Source organism: Balearica regulorum, chromosome 1 (assembly GCF_011004875.1).
Source record: "Balearica regulorum gibbericeps isolate bBalReg1 chromosome 1, bBalReg1.pri, whole genome shotgun sequence".
In the NCBI taxonomy this organism is placed as follows: domain Eukaryota; kingdom Metazoa; phylum Chordata; class Aves; order Gruiformes; family Gruidae; genus Balearica; species Balearica regulorum.
Genome location: NC_046184.1, coordinates 101,078,278 through 101,099,170, shown reverse-complemented (window position 1 = coordinate 101,099,170; position 20,893 = coordinate 101,078,278). Strand labels below are relative to the sequence as shown.

Genomic DNA, 20,893 nt, shown 5'->3' with positions numbered 1-20,893 from the left:
AAAAAAGTTCTTACTGTGGCACTCACGTCATTGCATTAGGCTGCAGAATACATCAGGATGGGGTGAGACCTATTTGGGTGAACTAGAAAGCCCCTTTTTGGGGACTTGAGAATGCCTAAAGTATTTTATTTTATTTTTAAACCTTAATGGAGATACCAAATTGAAAGGCAAGGTAAAATTTAATCTTTTTGGTAAAGGATTGCATTGGTCCAACAGCTGCCAAGGTTCTGAAACTGTCACTACCTAGTTAAGAAATGAGAAGTGATGTTGAATGGTAGTCAACGCTGTGCTTCAATCTTTTAAGCTCTTACACATTAACTAGAAATATAAAGTGATCATACTTACTAAACATATATGGTTTGTGAGGTTTTAAAATTTTTTTCCTCTTAAACTTATTTCAAGGACCTGTTTGTCAGATGACATTCAGGCTTCTACTATCTCCCTGTTCTGCTGCTGCTGTGTTTAGGGAATCAAAGCTGAACTTCAGATGTAGGCTGCAGCAAAATAGGGCATCCCTAGGTGAAGAGAAGTATAGGGGCATTTTTTGTAGTTTTTATCTGTTCTCACTTGATGTATGAAAACAAATGTCCTAATTTCTTTCCCTTCCTCAGCACCAAGTTTAAACTTTAAAATACTGTACCTAATTGGCTGACCTTGAATGTTTGAGGTCTGAGGTTGCACAGTTATTGTGGTATAATTGACGTACTGCAGCTTTTATGCCCTCTTTTAAGAGCTCTGAACTGCCATGTTATTGTATGGAACATTCCACACACCTTGTCACATAATTACAATTTTCCTAGTAGATTGGGTTATGTAGGACCTAGGGAGTGCCAGTGTTTGAATTTGCTGAACCAATAGGCTGTTGTAGGCTGCCTTTATGTGGAGAGAAGCTGACTAGTTTTCATGGGTTGTCAGTATGTGTTTTAACAGGGAGACAGATACAGGTGTTCTGCAGAATTTTGTGTGTTTGTTTTAGTCTTCGTTTTGTTATATAGATTGATCCAGGACAGTAATTGTATTTAGCACAGTGCTTTATCTTGCTTTGGAAATGTGTTTATTTAAACAGTTGTCAGGTTCTTTATAACTTCATGTTTGATAAAGTGTGCTTCCTTTCTTGAAACTCTAGTTCAAAGGAAAATCTCAGCTATTCTTTTATGCACCTGCAGGTGTGTGGGAATCTATTGTCAAACTGTCCTCTCTAGTGTGGCTGCTGTTAGTGGGAGTGTTATTCAACCTTAACACACAGTGCTTGCCTCCAGACTAATACAAAATATTAAGTTGTAGGCAACAGTCAGGAACAGTTTAATTTCTAATTAGAAAATGTTTGTTGCGTGGTGGAAAGGGTGTCCAAATTGCATTCAAAGAGATTTTCAGGAATATGCTGGCTGTACCTGAGTGAGATACAGATTTGTAGTCTTTTATGTGGGTTTTTTTAAGTTTGTGGTTTTGGGGTTTTTTTTGGTTGGTGTGGTTTGGTTTGGTTTTTTGTTTTGGGGTGGGGTTTTTTTTAGTTATGTAATTTTTAAAGTATTATTTCTGAGTATATTGTTTTGAATGGCAGGCTATTGTTTAGATTATTCTCTGCTGTTAATTCATGTTAAAAGCTCAGATTACATCAACCGTGTCAAACTGTATTTTACTTGTGATGAGGAGGAGCTTTTCTGGGAGTGTTTGCTTGGATGTAGAACATGCGTAGTAAGTCAAGTACCTTCACCTAGAGCGGTAGGAAATATTTCCAAGGTGACTCTTACGAGTTGCCTGTTTGAATATTCAGTTATTAATCAGGTACTGCAATTTAAATTAAAACTCTCCTTCCTGTGCTTACAGATATGTGGACTCTCTTTTGTGATGTATGTTATGTGGGGACATCTTTTTATAGGGACAAGAGTGCTACATTTTGCTTTGCTTTATTGTATCCTTATGTGTTGCCTGATTTTCAAACCAGCAGTGGTTTTCAGACATGGCCAGAGATGGAGTTTTCTACAGGCTGTAACTCTGATCTTTGAAAGTGTGTGTTGGTAATTAATTACATAGCATTTCTTCTTTATAGTAGGAGTGGTGGTAGAAACAAGGTAAACTGATTAAAAGAATCTTCAGTAAATGAAAATTTAGCATTTGTTGTACAGAGAAAATCCTTATTAGAGATAAAATAACACTCTTGAAAAATCTCACTTTCTGAAGCATCAGTTTTTCTTCACTGCTAAGCCACAAGAACTTCTTTGGACCTGTTAATCACAAACATTGAATTCAAGTTTTGAGTATACCTGAATCAATACAGCCTTCATAAAGCATCTCCAGATCTTCTTTTCAGTGGCTCAGGACTGCAAATACTTGAATGGGTTGATTTGAGGAAGAGTGTTTATGCTGTGGGTTTTGTGCTATACAGGTGATTGCTCCTCTGTCATATAAGGAAGTGGGTGAATGCAGTGTACATATTTGGGGTAAGACCCATTCTGAAATATTAGAAGGGTGATGATGAGTAGAGCTTAGTACTCTCCCCTGAAACCTGGATTTTTTTAACAGGAGTAGGAATAGTTAGCCTGTGCACCCCAAAGTGCTCTGTCTCAACTCAATTTCATGATAATATCTAGATCCCCAGGCAGCAATATGTTCAGCAAGAGGTAGACAAATAACACTGTGGAAGGGTCGTACAGATTTTTTTCAGCCTGGAGAACAACTCCTGTTTCACAGATTCAGATGTTAGAGGGGCATGCATTGTTCTTGGGGGAGCTTTTGTTGGGGTACAGGTGGGGAAGTTGTTCTTTTTTACAGCGTTAAAGTTTTCTGTGGATTCTACATTATTTCATTTCCATTTTTGCACTGTGTTGTAGGTCCAGCTCGCTGGAACAAGTTTACAGGCTGCTGCTCAGTCCTTAAATGTACAGGTAAAGACAGTTTCCTTCTGCTGTTAACAGCATTATGTTCCCATTAGAGAGAGGTTTTTAACCTATGATGTATTACACCATTTTGTCATCCTGACTGGTCTTGCAAGTGATAGGAATGAAGGAATAATAATTTACAACTGTACATCAGGTTCAGGATTGTAAGCATTCAGAAACTGGAGCTGTTTAAAACATTCAGTGATCAGAATTTTATACTGAATTTCAGTCAAGTGTTGTATCATGAAAACAATAAAACTCCAGGAATATTTCATGTTCTTCCATTTATTCACTTATTTTAAACATAGGAGGTATTACTTTGCCATTTGTTCTTACTTCTGGTAGCTGAATATAGAAGTATAATGTAACATTAACTATGTAATGTGGCTAGTGTAGATTGCTTGTGTAAATAACAGAGCAATTTCAAAATAAGTCAGAGTAATTGTTGTTTAATAATGTACGCAATACAACAAAGCTTTCAAACTTTTTTATGATGCTGAACACTTCAGTGTATCGGTTAATGTGCCACTTCCTCTCAGTAATATATTAAGGGACAAGGGATGCCCAGTTTTATTGAAAACTGGTTTCAGTATTGCTTGTTATTAAAGAACGTAGGTAGCGCGTTACATGAAATGCAATAGAATGTGGACCCACTTATACATAATAACAATTTGGAAAGACGAGGAGGTATAGTGACCTTCCTTTCTAAGAGGAAGGAGGCAGAAAATTGCCTTGGTTGCCATGGTAAACTTCCATCCCTGAGAGAGATGTTGGCAAACAGGCTGTATCTCCAGTGCAGAATGTTTACAGTCCTGTGCTGTAATTATCGCTCAATGACTGGCAGAATTAATCAGAGCCTTTATGTTAATTAGCCTGCTCTGCAGTCCCCAAAACAGGTGGTGGAAAATATGCAAATCTATGCAGAATTTTAATGTTCTGCAAAACCAGTTTTAATTATAAAACTCTCTCCCCCTCTTCATGCACTTGCATTTCCTCCCTCATGTCTTCACAATTTCTTCTGCTTAAAAAAAAAAACCAACAAAAAACAAAACCACAAAAAAACCAACACCCCCCCAGTCTTTTCAAATAAAGCAGCATTCAATTAAATAAATGCTAAACTTTTATTATTTAAATGCACTGTATATATTAGGTATTTTGCTGTAGGTGGATAAACCTGTGAGGATTTCTCAAACCAGTTCCTTATAAGCCAACAGCATGATGACTTAGATGTGCAGGATGCAGATATAGAAAATGGAAACACAATCTCCTTTCCCTTGTTCCATTGTTCAGGATTTTAAGCAATTAATAATTTTAACAACTCTTTCTTTCTTTATGGCGAAAGGTAGTGTCAGCTTCAGTTGCATTGCATAAAATGAAATAAGACCTGAAAATAATGTCAAAGAGTTACAAAAGACCTGAGAGTCTTTGTTTTGTTTAAACTGCATTACCTACAGACATGTTTGAGCAATCATAGCTGAGATGGTGGGCACATAGAGCCATTGCTTAAACACACTCTTAAAATAAACCCAAGGGCTTTTTGTATGCAGATGAAAGATTTTTATTGTGCAGTGTTGAGATAGCAGTGTTATACATTAACATCTGTTTTACACTATAAAGAGTTGTGGGTTGTTTTTTTTTTTTGTTGTTGTTGTTGTTTTTTTGACTAGTCTAAATCTAATGAAGAATCTGGGGACTCTCAGCAGCCAAGCCAGCCTTCCCAGCAGCCTTCAGTGCAGGCGGCCATACCCCAGACCCAGCTCATGCTGGCCGGAGGACAGATCACTGGGGTAAGATTTACCCAAGTCTACTGCAGTAAGCCTCCTGTCCGGCAAATGATGGCAGGCTCCACGGCAGTCCCCGTAGAACTGTCAGCAAAGTTTATCGTCATTTCCTTTAACATAGGAAGAAACTTAAGTGAGAGAGGGGACAGAAAATATCTTTCTATAAAAAAAGCAGACCTAAATCTTTGTTTTTTGTTGTGAAGTATTTGCTTCCAAAATAAAATACAATTCTTTCTCTCTATTCTCAGTATCCATCTTGACTCTGCAATGAAATTAAACCTGGTGTGTGTACAAATAAGAAAGTCACTGATGTCATAAAGAGAAATTTTTATTTTTTTGCAAGATTAAAGTGAGGCATGGGAGCATGAGACTAAATCTTCCCAGATAGCTGGGTGAAGAACAAAAATTATGGGAACTCCTGACACGAATTCTTCCTCTTCTCAAACACATTTCTTTTTAAGTAACTATATTAGTGCTTGCCTTAAGCATATTCAACCCTTCGCTTTTAACCTACCAGTTTTGAGGTTTTTTAATTGCAAGGCTTTGGGAGCAATTATGGAATAACTGTTAGATTAGGATTACTGGTCTTTCTGACTTGTTGTAAATGCTTTCAGTCATCTAAAAAAAGAGCAAGTTTTGTGAATGGGCTGGTTTGGTTAAAGATGTTGCTGTACATAATAAGCTTTGCAGTTTTAAGAGTTTGCATGTTAACAAGGAGTTTAGGGCAGTTGCTCCAACCATGTATTTATGATTTGAAATATTAGGTTAGATCATCTCTACAGTCAATGTCTTAATTTCATGTACAATTGTTAAATCTTCTCATATGCTAGTGTGTAAATAAACATCCTGTTTAGTTTCTGGTTAATTACATTTGAAAGTTTTAAAAGTGAGACTGTTTTAATATTTTATTAAAACCCAGCATATTTTATTATTTTTCTCATTCTCAAAAAATATTGGTTTGTTTTAATTTATGATAGTCTGCAGATAGTCTCAAAACTCCAGGCCTATGCAGATATGGATTGTAGTAAATATGGGCGTCAAGATTCATTTACATGTAAAGGAGAGACTGCTGCCACCTGTTTCACAGAGATAATGTGTGTTTGGGAAAGGGAAGGGATATAAACTTGCCAACTCTATTCTATTAAAAAAAAAAAAAAAAGCAGATGGGGAGACTTGGAGAGAAACAAATGGAGCTCATGTTCTTTACTTATATCTTAGGGCATAATGGAAATGATAGAATATGGCAGGGATTCATGCTAATGTGAAGCAGCTGGGGTGTTATCAGTTTGTTCAGTAGCCATAGCCAGCATTCCTGCTTCTCATTCATCTGCCTAATCACTTGCTGTTCTGCTGGGTGTAAATTTCCTTTCAAATCCTGGCAATACTGATTCTTTTCTTTTGCTTGCTACTTAATTACCTTTCTCCTGAGCCTCCTGGTAGAGTTGTGAAGAAAATTTAGGAGTAAAGTTAGGTTCTGGAGGTTCTAGTACGAGCAAATGTTTGTGTTCATGTGGTTTGGTTTATGTCAGGTCTGTGGTAGGTCGGTTCCTACACTGTGTTGAGTAGCCAGCTGTCCTTACTTAAGGCCAGAGTCATTGGCTAGTTAATGGCAGAACTGTAGTAGTAGTTCTAGGAATGTCTGCTTAATATAACTAGTAATGAGCTAGCTAATGACTTTGTAGCTGAAGTGGCTCTTTCCATTATTAATGGCTGTGTTTTCTAATTATTTATAGCTCACGTTGACGCCAGCCCAGCAACAGTTATTGCTACAACAGGCGCAGGCACAGTTGCTGGCGGCTGCAGTGCAGCATTCAGCCAGTCAGCAGCACAGCGCTGCAGGTGCCACCATCTCGGCCTCTGCTGCAACGCCGATGACGCAGATCCCTCTATCTCAGCCAATACAGATTGCACAGGTGAGCCTTGAGGCTTGAGAGGGTGGAAAATAAAGAGGTTTGACTAATTGCATCATTCAAATAATATTTTTATTCCTTGTTCAGTGAGCTTCTAGAGTCCTTGAGTACTGTTAGTCTTTCCTTGTGCATCCTTAGGTGATGAGGTTGAAGTTGATAGTTTTAGCAAAGAATGCATACCAGCTGCTCGTCAGTTCCACTGGGCTTCTGAGTTTGTTCCAGAATCTGACCAGATGCTATATTTTCTGAATTTTCCTCCTTGTAGTTAGCTTGAGAAAGGAGAAAAAGTAGTATAGAAAGATGCCCATAGAAATGACGTTTGTAGAGACCTGTATGGATGGGAAGGAATACCTGTGTATCACAAAGGATGCTTTTTAGATCCAAACAGCAAAATGGTAGAGCTGAAGAAAGGCAGTTCGACTTGACACATTTGTGTGCTATTTTGGCTTGGTGCTTAGCGCTCAGAGTTCAGTGATAAAGAATGGGCAGTCTTGTGTGTCTGGAGAAAAACTTGCTAGAATGAGTCTGGTGTCAGAATCGATCCAGTTTTATGGTCTGCTGCTAAAGACCCGTTAATTCCAAAGAACTGCTTGCCAAGGAAGTTCCGCTTACTAGGAGCGGCAAAGATCTTCCTGGGTCTTCCAGGATTGGCTTAATTCAGTGTGGAGAATGCCGTGCCACTGACTCTATGCTTTGCATATGTAGTGTGGAAGCTCCTTTGATTTCTGGACAAGGGTAACCGAATATACAGCACAGGCATCTTGAGTACCACTAGTAGGTGATTGTGCTGTGGACACTGAGGTCCATCTTTGCATAGATTAAGGTTCTCAGTATGTAATATTTCAGTGTGACTAGTCTAGCTGTGCAGTGTTGGGTATGTAATCTCCAAAGTTGCTGCTTCTTACAGTGAGCAGGTTCTTTAAGACTGTCTGATGCTTCCTATTCAGACTATTTTCACTTGCATTCAACTGGGATGAAGTGTCTAAAAAGTGAAGATGAGGGCTGATTAAGTAAAAGAATGGAAATGTCACAATTATCTGTGAAGTCCATTGGTGACATGTGCTGTTCCTTTATTTTGCTAGTGTACTAGCTGAATAACAGCCTGGTTGTGCTATCAGTTTTTTATTAGCTGAAGGGACAAACTTCTGTGGTGTTGATCTAAGAGCTCTGACCTCTCTGGCTGTGTTTAGCGAGGCCAGAGCTGATACCATCCCACATTTAAAAGGCCTGTACTGATGCTGCCCACAGACCCCTCACACTGAGCCTCTTGATGCACTGTGATGAGGCATGTGACCAGATATTAATGCTTGTTTTAGCAAAGGATCCCACTTCACTGTAATGATCTGGAGATGACTCAAGGATGTAGCGTTGAAGGAAACTCCTAACTCCCAAGATCATCTCTTAGTTTTGTTAAGCCTTTGTCTGGAGCCAGTAATACAGGCAGATTTCAAGAAAAGAATGGGAAATGTCCTTGTCAAGGAAGTTGATGGTTAGCTTCTAACATCTCTCCATGCATCTGTCACCAAGTTCCCATTTGATATTATGCAAGTCTTTTAACCTGAATGTAAGTGATCCACAGGTGTGTGCCTCTTGTCTTCCAGGTGTGCAGCTTAAGGTAGTGAGGTCTGCTTTACTGAAGTGTGGAGCATTGAAATTTCATATTAATAAAATCTGCACCTTGAACTTTCTGACTTTATATTTATCAAATAAGCCACCAAATTAGTGGATACTTTTGAAGGCATTGTTGTGCATGTGTGAGATGTTGCTAATCCTGCTCTCCTGCTTCACTGGAAAGCTATGAAAATGCGCAAAGCATTTACACTTACTAATTTAGTACTGGGTTTTTTCTCCAGAACTTACAAAATCTTCAGAGAAGTGTTTGAGAGGAGTTGAAAAGATCAGGCATGTACCGTGAAATAGGAGCTTCTGAAGTGAGCATTGTCTGGTTTGTGCACGTGAATGAACTAAAGGCTCTATGAAAAATAGCATGGGATCATGTAGTTGCCACCATATAATGTGTATTTGTAGCACAAGGGGAAAAATGAGTTTCACTTGTTTTCTGGCATTCCTAATTACTGAAACGTTTGACTTTACAATTAATTTCTTTTAGGATATGTTATTTTGATATATAAATGTAGCTTGGTTGAATCTTGTTAGCTGGGTCTTATGATGAAGGTTCAAGGTATGATTTGTGCAGGTGTTGGATGTAATTTGAGATACTTTCTGGAAAACTTCTACCATCTAGGTTTGTAGGTGGATACCATGCTTTTTGATCCATCTTGACAGCAGTTTATAAACAGTGCTCAGCTTTGTTTGTGTTGCTATTGTAAACACACAGCTGATTGTTTGTTTTAATTGATGATTTTTGAATAATTGATTAACTGGCAGGTCTGTGCAGCAGGGGGATTACCATATTTATTTTAATTAACTAATTGCACAAGCATGACTTCTTTAATATGCACCACAGTTAATGTAAGGTACCAGCTGCAGCAGTCTGGTAAGATGTTAGTGCTGCTGCTGGGCTGATGCTAAATGTCACTGAACAGTTGCATGGAGTTTTGGAGTTCTTTGTAAACTTTACTTGTTTTCAGAATCCATGATCAGTGTTTATATGATGTAAACATCAAAATGACAGAGATGCTGAAGCTGTAACTAGAGATAAAGGCACTGAATTTAGAACTTTAGATGATTTAAAAAAACCAAAAGAAAACCAAAAACACAACAACCAAAAACTTCCTCATGTCAAGACGTAGCACTTGGCAGATTATTCTGCTGAGGTGGGAGTTGGACTGTTTTGATCTAAGTTGTTAGGCAGCACCATAAGACATGCATGTCTCCACAAAAGTCTTTCCATCTCTTTCTATGTGCTTGTGCTAGTATACAGATTTTACCATTGAGGAAAAAAAAGATCAGTATAGGAAAACAGTGTCAGGGTTGTTTGCATGGTTGCTGTTGGGAGATTTACTGTAATGCTACAATTAACTAAATAATAAAACTTTCCCAAGGTAGAAATAAAGTTTGATTTCAAATGAATTTGAGGGGCTGGTGGGGCTCTTTAAGAGTGATTAGCCTTGGAGGTTTTGTTTCCATTCTGCATTTCAGAATTATATTTCTGTATTTAAACAAGACTCAGCCAAGATACCATTTACCAAGGCAGATGCACTGAATAAGATTGCTTATACCAGTTATCCCTGAGGCCTCAATTTAAAAATGTTTTTTTCATATTAAAGTGTAGGAGCCTGATGATAAGAGCTGTCATGTCTTAGCTGGGTATCCTGTGTTATGAATTCTATAGTCTTAAACAAAAAGCTGTCCTCCTTTGATCTTACAAATACACTGGCACTGTTTCTTTGTATTCTTTCTTGTATGTGGCTCCAACTCCTGTGATGGTGCTTCAAATCATCTGAGATCTACTTGGTCATCTGGGGGAGTTTCATTTGTTTGCTTTTGGTGGGGGAGGTCCTCAACATATCTGTTTTTCTGTCCTTTTTCCTTCAAAAATTTTTCCCAACTCTTCCTTTTGTGCTTCTACTTTTTCTCTTATTCATCACTATTTTCATCCTTCAGCCTCTCTTCATTTCTTTTTCTTCCACCCAGCATTCACAGCCTTAGTCACTTTGCCCTACTCTTTCTGCTTCTTCCTCTGCATCTAGTCCTCACATCCAATTTGGTATGAGCCCCCTTTGTACGGGAGGGTCTGCTCAATCTGCAAAAGTAACCAACAGAGCATTGAAAATCAATGAATAAATGAGTGGAGGTCCATGTTGCAATTGAGCTCAAGAGGTAAAGAGTTTTCAGTAGCAGTTCTGACTGATGTAACTTTGATACGAAGTTAGAAGAAACATGGAGTTCCTGGGGAAAACTGGAACAGTTCTCTCTCTTTAGGAAGGAAATTGACCTCAATTTCATAGGAATGGTTGCAATACTTCTCAAATTTTCTGAAAGGAAATGATACTATCAACTTTAAAAACACTCTGTTGTGCCGGGGGGGACACTTCTTAAGATTTTACCGTTCTCTTATAAATTGGAAGTTCCTATTTCTTAAAGAGCATTGCTTTGGCAATCCATCTGGTGTCTGTGTACCTTATTATTACACTTCATGCTTTTGACTTAATATGACCACGTTGCTTAAGTGATTGATGGCCAGTGTGTTTTTAATGCAGGTTAAGTAGTCATTTGCTTATAATGCATGTCTATGGTCTCATAAATCAATGAACTCTTCTTTTTTTTCCCCTCCCTAGTCTTCCTTTCCACCCACTGACACTCCCTACCTCTCTTCCCCAGAAGGAGATTGTTGCAACTTTTAAGTCTTAGTTTAACAGTTTTAAGATAATGTAAGGTCATAGACAGATTACTACATTCTGCAAACAGTTGTGTTGTGTAAGTAAAAAGTTATCCTTGTCAGTCTGTCTTGAGTTTTCCATCACCATCTCCATTGCTCGCAGTTAATGGTGTTTCACATCTGCTGGCTGAACAGCTTGTGCAAGTGCTCAGTAACCAGCATCAGTCAAAATGCATGGGGGCTACTTCACTGGCCTTAAGAAGCAGGTCTTTGTAAGTCTGGCTCACTTTAACTTAAGTATGTTAGGAAGTATGTTAAAACAAGCAGCTCCATTCAAGCAGCCAGATTGAGCACTGGTTTAGGAGCAAACTGGCATTGTTGACATCTTCTGACACAGTTGGACCCAGAAGAGGGTATCTGTCTGCAAACAGGTACCCAGGTATCCAAGTAACTCATCTGAAATAGACTTTTGGGAGGGTTTTTGTTTGGTTTGTTTAATGGGAGATTGTAATTGGGGAAGTACTTCAGGCTTTTTATCCACCTGCTTGGCAGGTATTTTGAAACAGCTTCTTCTCAGAAAGATAGAAAGATTCTACATATGTCTATAGATAGTTTTCATCGATTACCTCCATTATGTTGGCTTGCTTCACATTGTGCTTCAATTTTCAAATTTCAGTTACTCTTGTTATTGTCCTGTTTGGAGAAGATGAAAAGAAAAAGGCTAGTTTGGTAGGAATACTTATAAGCAGTTCTCAGTGTTTTCATTCTCCAGCTAAACAGCAAGTTGAAGCTCTTTTCTTGATGATTCAGTTTGTCAGAGATTAGCATTTATGTTGAGACCAGTCATTTAATTATAGAAAATTAATAGTTCTGAATGGTTTAAAGTAGGGCTCCACAATAGTGCAGTGTTTTGGGTTATTCTGTTTAATTATAGCCATGTCTACTGAGCTTATTGTAATTTGTTTCAGAACTAATCAAATATATTTATTTAGTGTGTTGAGTTAGCTACTTCCTGAAATTTTACCTAAACAACCAGAGTGCAAACTAGGAATCTGTATTGCTTTCCTGTTGCTGATTAGAATGGTAATTGCAGATTGTGGTTGTTATAAACAAAAATAGCTCCCAGCTAATATGCTTGATTTGTCAACAATGAATTTTGTAGCAGAGTTCCATCCTCAAAAATTAGGTCTGAGAAATCTGGGTGCTGTTAAGTCTGAAGTATTTGAAAACTTCTGCATTTGGGGGGAAAGAAGAGTGATTTTTTGATTTTTTTTTTAATTTATTTTATTTTTTAAAGCAGAACAGTGCTGGAAATATTTTGCTGGGTTATTTGGTAAACAATTTTTGTTTGGTTTTATGAATAACAGCGAAATTCAAATTGCCAGCCTAAAGGATATTCTGTAGCAGGACTGCTGTGTTTGACATCCACTTTTATCTCTAAATGTTAGAATGTAACTGGTTGATAGGAAATCTAGTTACATTGGGAGTCATGGCTGACTTAAATGTCTAACACACAGCTCTTTCTTTTCTCTTTTCTTTTTTCTTTTTTTTTCTTTCTTTTTTTCCCTTTTTTTCCCCCTTCCCCTGTTTCCTTAAGGATTTGCAGCACTTGCAGCAGCTTCAGCAGCAGAATCTCAACCTGCAACAGTTTGTGTTGGTGCATCCAACAACCAACTTGCAGCCAGCACAGTTCATCATCTCACAAACACCGCAGGGGCAGCAGGGTAAGTGCTCCTTGCCAGAAAAGATGATGATTTATCTGTAGCTTTTTTTAGAGAATGTGAAACTGAGGTGGTTCATACACTTTCACTGACTGTTGATATTCCCTAGGAGAAATAACAGTATTGCAATTAGGAGACTCTAACAGGTTGTCCCTTTCTGGGTGTTAGACCTCAGTCTTGTCAAAGTTTGTGTAGCTCACTTCTCAAGAAGGATCAATCCAGAGATCGTGTCATGGGAACATTTGTAAACAACAAGGCTTTTTGGGAAATACTGCAGCATCTGAATTTCTAAGTTGGGCTCTCAAGAAGGAAGCCTACTGGGAAGAGAACTTGGAGAAGATAACTCTCCAGAATTAAAAGGCAGAATCCTAGGACGTGAAGGCCTGGAGGGTATGTGGGCTGTCTGGATTAGGTCAATGCTAGAAGGGCTACAGAATTCTAAGACTGGAAAAAGATCACAAAATCTAGGGTCCTTGTGGGAGACTAGGAAAGTCCTTAAGCCTAAAGAGGGTGCAGTGAATTTTGTCATAAACATGACAAATGAAAATAACAATTACACCTTGAGAAAAGAGCTAGAATGCTTGATTTTGTATAACAACTCTTGAAAATAGTATTTTGGCAATATACTGGGTATGGCTTACGTGTTAAAGGCAAACCAAGGCAGTGGTAGGTGGTAGTGTGCCAGACCGGTTAAGAAGTTGTCTAGGAACTTTGTTCTAAGAACTCATGCTTTCAAATTGCAATACATCACAGTACTGATTGCACCTCATTTGTTGGTGCCCACAGAAAACTACATTTGGCCATGACCTCTTATGCTGGTATACTGATATACTCCAGTGGTCTTTTTTCCCCCTTTCTATTCTACCTGAACTCTACTCAGTTGTTCAGGTCTGGGAATCCAAAGATTCTTGCTCAGAAGGCAAATCCTGTTACACTTGAGTCCTCTAGAGCCTGGCTGTCCTATAAAGCAGCTCTTTGCACCTCATTTTCTTCTGTTCCTTTCAATTTTTTCATGCATCATTCCTTCTTATATCCCATGACTTGGATAGAACTGGCTTTCCATTTATGCTGAAGCTCTCTCACTGCTCTCACATTTGAATAAAGGGTTAGTCAAAATTAACTTTCTTTTAATAGGACTTGATTTAGGAGAGCTTTTATACCAGCACTGGTAGAAAATGGCTAAAAGACTATTCATGGATGCATTTAGTGATGTACTAGTTTCTTAAAATTAAGCAGAACTTAAAAGGTTATAACATATTCTTCTAGAAGAAATCAAACTTCACCAAAGTTAAATTCAAGGATTCTTTAAAGTAGGCTTCTCTTTTTAAAAAAAAAAAAAAAAAAAAATCTTTTAAAAGCATTGTTTTGAAAAACTCACTGGTATTGATGTCTGCCTACATTTTTCAGCTAATTTCTGCTGGTTTTCTAAAATATCTCTGAAGATGCTTCACAAAGAAGGAAACTAACAGAAGCAAATTATATTCATATCTGAAAATGAGTTGTTCGCATTATAGAAAGGAAGGAAGGCTGTTTGTTTGTTTGCTTAAAATCTTATGAAGTAGAATAACTATCAGAAGAGGTTTTCGTAATACCTTTTCTGGGGGCCATCTCTGAAAATTAATTCTTCACTGCAATTTAAGACCTGCATATTGCTGTCATCAGTGACGCGCTGTGTGTAGAAACACCATGTTTTACTGGTAACGTGCAACCCGTACAACTGAATAGCTCAAAATGTAGGAAGATTTATATTCTGTATTCTGACCATAGGCCATTAGTGTGTGACAACCTTCCAAACCGAAATGCTTGAACGGATCTAATTTTCTTCATGAGCACTCAATGATAAAGCAACATGTATGTCATAATACCCCTTATCTCACTTTTTGGTATGGCTTTTTGCAGTATTTCATGGTTATTGTTAGAAGATCTCAAACAGTATGTTATCATTTATGAGAAAGATTGAGAAATTGTGTATTTTTATTTTGTTGTTTGCTGTTGCAGCTGACTTTTCCATGTTCTTGTCCTATTGCTCCATTAGTCAACTTCATAAAATAATAAATATTCTGAAGAAACTAGTACAGAGCTTTCTTTAAAACCAACGACATTCAGGATTTTTTGGATGCCTCATTGAAACTGCACGCAGCTTTATATATGTGTGTGTGTGTCTACGCTCTTAATAACTAAAATGAAAATACAGATTTATTTATAGATTATTCTGGAAGAAATCTATTGCTTTACAGACCACTACATGTAGTCATGTACATGAGAAACATTACTTTTAATACAAGAGAATAGTTTTGAGGGAAATAAATGAAGGATAGTATCTCTGAGCAATATTGTAGAAGACATGTAAACATTTGGTAGAGAAAAGCTTCTTTTACCTGCAGAGGTGATGGGGTGCAGAGCAATGCAATCATCAGCAATCATGTTTAGAGTCTTGGAAGGGCTTGAACATTATGGCTTAGATCCAACTTCTGAAAAATTTTAGAAAATTCAATGCCTAAAATATTAATCAACAATCAGGATGTTATTCTGCTATCTTTCTTCAATACACATTATAGATCATAGCAGTAGATGTGAAATTCTCCCCATAAATCCACTGCCATATGTCTATTGTAGTCATCTTCCTTTTCCACATTATTTCTGGTTATTCAGTGGCTTACATGAAATAAATTGTAAAGTTCCTGTTTTTCACGACTTGTAATAGGTAGCATCACAACTGAAGGATTTTTTTCAATCCTCAGCAGATATGCAGAAGATTGAATGGAAATAGAAATTTGGAACAACTTCTTATTCGGAGCGATTATTGTCTCCATATTATTGTTAAAGTCATGGTCAGGAATGTATCACCTTGTACAGTCTTTATACCTCTTCTATCTGTTCTATTAAGTAATAGATCTGTCTCTAGGATAATCAATTCAACATCCTTTACTGGAATTATAGCTGCTTCTTAAAAATACTACCGTCATTAGATGACCTTTCTACTCAGAAGATATTGCCAATAAAAATCGTATCGGTAAAAATCTGAATGGAGAGGGAAAACGGTGCTGCATTTTATTTAAATTAATCTTGCAAACAGAAGTTATTAAGATCTGAGAAAAGACTGCATCATTGTCAAGGAGAGAGAACTGGTTTAGAAACGGTACTTATAGAGTATCCAGACAGGCAAATGTGGAAGACAAGCTACTAATTAGCTTTAAGCATTGAAACTGGGCCTACTTATTCTCAAGTTATTGCTGTTTATTATTAAAGACCTTGTTTATGATTGCATTTTTTTATTGTAAAAATACCTGGAATGATGACAGCAGGCCAAATCCAGTCCTGTTCTCTTCTTGCATACTTGTCCTACAGACTTTGAGACTTCTATCATTAAAAAACCACATTTTTAAAATGGGGCAATGAACGTTAAAATTTGGTACCTACCCTGCTGGCCTCTGGTACAATAAATCAGGATGCAGCTCCCTCACCCAGTGTGAGGGTGGAGAAAGATGCCTGAAGTTGCCTGTGTTTCTTCTCAGATGCATCAAATTTTTCATGGGCAAATGTTCATCTCATCTGAGATTGTGCACCTGCACTGCCCTTACAGGACTCCTCCTCATTTTGTTAATAATATGCTGTGTGAACCAGGTGAAGTGCTTTGGTCCCCTCAGTATGCAGATGAGGAGACCCAGCTCTTCATTGTCCAGACACTCTTAATGACAGCATATTTTCTGACACAGCAGTTGAATAAAATGTAGCTGACTCAAACTCATTCCCCAAATAAGAGGGGAGAGCTTGAAGTCGAATGAAAAAGAACTTGGAAAAAGTGATTTAAATGGTGACTTTTTCCACTGTGCTGCAAATACCCATAACCAAGATATGAGTTAAATGCTTAGCATTTACTGTCGTGTTGGAAGTCGTCTTTGCTTCTAACCATCCAAACAGCATCAATGAGTAAAAATACTGACTTTCATTGAAGTAGTGTGGCAGCAGCTTTGCATGGATCACTGAATTGGTACTCTTCCAACCCCCAGTTCACCAACTTCAGCACATATGTGTCATCTTCTTGAACTGATCTTAAAGGGTACCTGGATACTGCAAAGGGGGCAGCAGCATGCAGCAGTTTAACATCTCTGTGGAACAGATTTGTAGGAATGTATAGGTTAGTACTTTCTCTCCTGTGTTGGACCCCAACATAATTCCAACTATGAGTCCCCATTTTGGAAGATCTGGGTTTGATAAAATGAGATACACCAAAGTGCCCAGAACTTTCTTTGCATCAACAGTGTTCAACAAAGTTGATCAAATGGTACTGTATGTAATATGTGGGAAGACACCCTTTCTTCTTCCAGTTGTTTCCAGTTAATCAAATTATGACATTGTAATGGCCTTGTCTTGCAAGCTAACTTCCAGGATATGTCTGTGAGAAGATGTACAGCTTTGGCAGAGAAAAAGCAGTCAAGTTCTTATTAGATGAAAAAATTCACTGTTTTGGGAGATGAATTATGTATTATGCTTCTGGGCCAACTTTTTAAAAATTATGCTGGAAAAATCTGCGCTTGAATGTTTGTTTTATCTTTTGTTTAATTTTATACAGTAACAACTGAACTCCAGATCAGTCCTTGGGGACTGCTGGCTGGCAGGAAGATTTTTTTTGCTTGGGCCATTATTCATACTACTCAGACACATCACAGGAGAAGTCCTGGATGATGGCAGATGCATTTACTTGAACTATTTAAAAAAAAAATAAAAAAAAATCTCTAAAGCATCACACTTTTGCATAGATCCTTACCTACCTCCATGTAGTCATTCTTTTTGAGCATCACGTAGGTGATTTGTATGCCATATTTAATGCAATAGTACTACTGGGCTCTTAGAACCTAAAGTAGAGGGTTAGAAATACTACCTCTGTAAAGTTAAGTATACAAATACAGTATTAGTTTTTATAGATTCAAAAAATCACATAGGTTGGAAAACACCTCTACAGGTCATGTATTATTACTCAAAGCAGGTCCAATTACAGCAGGGTACTCAGCACCTCAGCCAGCTGAATTTTAAACATCTCCAAGGATGGAGATTCTGCAAACTCTTCAAGTACCTGTGCCAATAGTTGAGCACTCTTACGGGGAGGGGGAGAGTTTCTTATACCTGGTTGGGGATTTCTGTGTTCCAACTTACATCTGTTACATCTCATTACTGTGCACCCTCAAGAAGAGTTCTTTTCTGTCTTTGAAGACAGCAATAGCATTTTGCCTTAGTCTTCTCATAAGGCTGAACAAGCCAGCTCACTTACCCATTCCCTGTGTGGTTGTTTCAGCCTGTTAGTCACCCTGGTGGACCTTGAATGTACAAAATCCAGGATGTCACTGTGTCTTGTATTGGGAAACCCAAAACTGGATGCAGTACTCCAGATGTGGTCTCAAGTGCCAAACGGAGGGGAAGAACCACAACCCTTGACCTGCTAGCTGCACTCTTGCAAATACAGCCCAGGATGCTGTTGGCTGTCTTTGTTGTAAGGGCACGCTGCTGGCTCACATTCAACTCCTTGTCCCCCAGGAGCCCCAGGTCTTTTTTCTGCAAAACTGCTTTCTAGCCAGCCAGCGTCCACTCTGTATTTGCTGCACAGGGTTATTCCAGCCCCCATGCAGGACATTGCATCTTCCTGCATTGATTGTCATGAAGTTCCATTTGTCCAGCCTGTCTAGACCCTGGCTTCTGGCTTATTGACCACTCTCCCCATGTTTGGTATTGTCCACAAATTTGCTGAGAATATATTTTGTCCAATCAGCCTTATTGGTAATAACGATGTTTGGTACTGATGCAAATACTGTTTTCCTGAGGAAACAGCAAAGTTTGAAACACCAATATCTCAGCAGTTGCCCAAAAGGTGTAGTTTTGGACTTAGACTGTATTTAAAAGATTGTGCTATGTGCCCTATAAGTCACTAAAGTTATCTGGGACCAAAGTGGTGACCAATAGTTCATTCTCAGAAAAAAAAAAAACCAAAGGTGAAGCTTAGACTAGTACAAGTCATGTCTGAAAAGAGCAAAACTGCAGCTGCCCACCCATGGAAGCCAACGAGTCCAGAGTGTGTGCATGGCAGTTCTCTGTAAAGACTGTAAGTCAGTGGAAGAGATGCATACTTTGCCAAAACAGTTCAGCTGCTTTCCCCAACCCTTGATCATTATTTCAGTCAGCTGCAGGCTGAGCTAACTTGTTCTTTCTCCAGTTTTTGCCTGAGACACATTGTATCAGTATTTCTTAAACTGGATAAAATTATGTAAAAATGGAGTAGATTAAACATGTTCAGAATATTTTATACTGTCCTTCAGTGATAATTACCTCAGAACATATGAAGGAGAATAAAATGAGGAAGAGTGTGCTCTTCAGCAAAAGCGTTATTGCCAGAAAAACATCCTTTGGGGTTTCTTTGAGGACAAAAAAATCACAAAAGGACAATCCTAATTACTCTGATTACAGTCATAAGATGAGTCAGTAATTTGTGATCGATGGTGTTACTAGTGGACTAGAGGTCAAATGTGGTGACCATCAGCTGCCTATTTTTTGTTTCATTATTGATCAGCCACTCTGTAGTGTTGGTGTGATGGCTCACCCCTTTCTATTTCAAGTTGTCAGTTAAAATTCACTGCCACTAAATAAAGGTCAAAACCTCTTCACTTAGAGGTGACTGTTCACTAATTAATATTTAGATTTGGGCAGCTGAAATCATCTTTCAAGTGAACAAATATTTGCATTGTAAAAAGCACCATGTAACTGTCTTGAAGTTCCTTAAACTGATCTATTCCCTCGCTGTGGCTTTTCAAAAACACAGCTGGAACATGTTGATTGTGTGGTGCAAAGCAAATTTTCATAGTTGTCTATGCTGTGCTATTATGTTGCACAAGCAGCTGGCTTTATTCTGTAGGTTTTGAGCATTTTGATAGCAACACATTCTATTTAAAATACATATTCAACGCTTTGTGGGGAGAAAATAAAGTATCAAGTAATATCACTGTCGGAAGACAATTCTGTAGTTGTGTATCCCTCATTGAGGCTACAATTTCTCCTTCCTACCCATGGTAGTCCCTCTTTTCATGTCTCCTACAGCCTTAACCTTGCATAAAATACCCAGTTTCTCACTCAGTATTTATCAAGTCCTAAATTCCTATGTCCCCTACCTGTATTCTGCTAAGAGGCAGCTGGTCACGAGTGGTGTTCCCTGGTTGATCAGCCAGCTGATGAGCCAGAACAGACCATGTTGAACTCAAATTATGGAATTTAAGTGGTACGTACTTGGTGTTCTGTCTTCTGAGTGGCCATAGTGGTCATCTGTTGTTGTTGTACTATCATTGCCCCTTGGTTTTAGGAACTTGATGTATTGAACGTGCCTATTAAGTGTAGGTTTCATTAGTCAGGTTCTTAAATTATGATATGGAAAATTGATAAATGTAGCCAGCAGTTAACTAAAGAATAACAGTAATATTTTTCACAATAAAATTGAGGGAGTTGACTAACTGTAGGTGTATTTTTGTCAAGATTCTTACCTCTTAAAAATAGATGCATTTTAGTACTAGAAATGCAAAAAAAACCCCAAACCCAACAAAACCAACACTGGATAGCTTCTAGTTAAAATATATAAATGCAAGCATGTATCAATTTCCTGAGAGAAAACCATACAAATATTGGACTCTAAGAGAATTTATTTTTTAGAATGACGGTCTAGTGTATATATTGGTTGTATCAGTCCCAACTGTTCTTTAATATTGCCACCTTTTCGTAAGAGCAGGGGTTTTCATATAGTCAGTGTAATGTTTATTCTATTTGTGCAATTTAAACAGTGTTCAGTATCTTACCTAGACTTTAAATTCTGATTACTTTTCCAAAAGATTCCTTCTTTATTTCAGCCAGGAAGAGGTTATCTGGGCTTGTTTTGTCTTCTGGTGTGATCTGCTTAAGTTTGCCAGAGAAAGTTGCCTCCTTCTTAGGCAGCTAGCATGGGGTGATGCAGAGAGGAAGAAGGGTGATCAAGGAACCAAATTTGTGGTTTTGATTAGCATTCAGTTGTTGGATTTGATCTGATTAGTGTTCAGTTGTTTATTTTTATATGGCTCCCTAGTTCTTGGTCAGCTGTTGGTTACAGGAAGATGTAACCAGGAAGATTGCCCAAAATCTGCAAGGTGAAAGGGGCAATAAATGATTCCTGTACACGGGACTGGGATAACCTAAATCATTACAAACTTTTTCTGCAGAGGAGACTAGTACAGACTTTCACGCTTCTGTCACCCCATATACTTCAGGAAAATGCAAGGGGATTTTGGACTGAAAAGTCCAAAGTCTGAAGATA

General features: G+C 38.1%; 1 protein-coding gene across 10 annotated transcripts in view; it reads left to right on the top strand.

Moving 5' to 3' along the window:
* POU2F1 (POU class 2 homeobox 1) overlaps positions 1-20,893 on the top strand; it is a 115,887-nt gene that overhangs the window by 71,815 nt on the left and 23,179 nt on the right. For 4 of the 10 annotated variants that reach the window (XM_075768638.1, XM_075768680.1, XM_075768659.1 and 1 more), the window contains exons 4-7: positions 2,832-2,885; positions 4,547-4,666; positions 6,394-6,573; positions 12,450-12,576. In XM_075768638.1, the coding sequence (XP_075624753.1) occupies positions 2,832-2,885; positions 4,547-4,666; positions 6,394-6,573; positions 12,450-12,576 (481 nt within the window). The remainder of the gene's footprint in view (positions 1-2,831; positions 2,886-4,546; positions 4,667-6,393; positions 6,574-12,449; positions 12,577-20,893) is intronic. The other 6 variants (XM_075768645.1, XM_075768667.1, XM_075768690.1 and 3 more) reach the window with 5 other exon arrangements.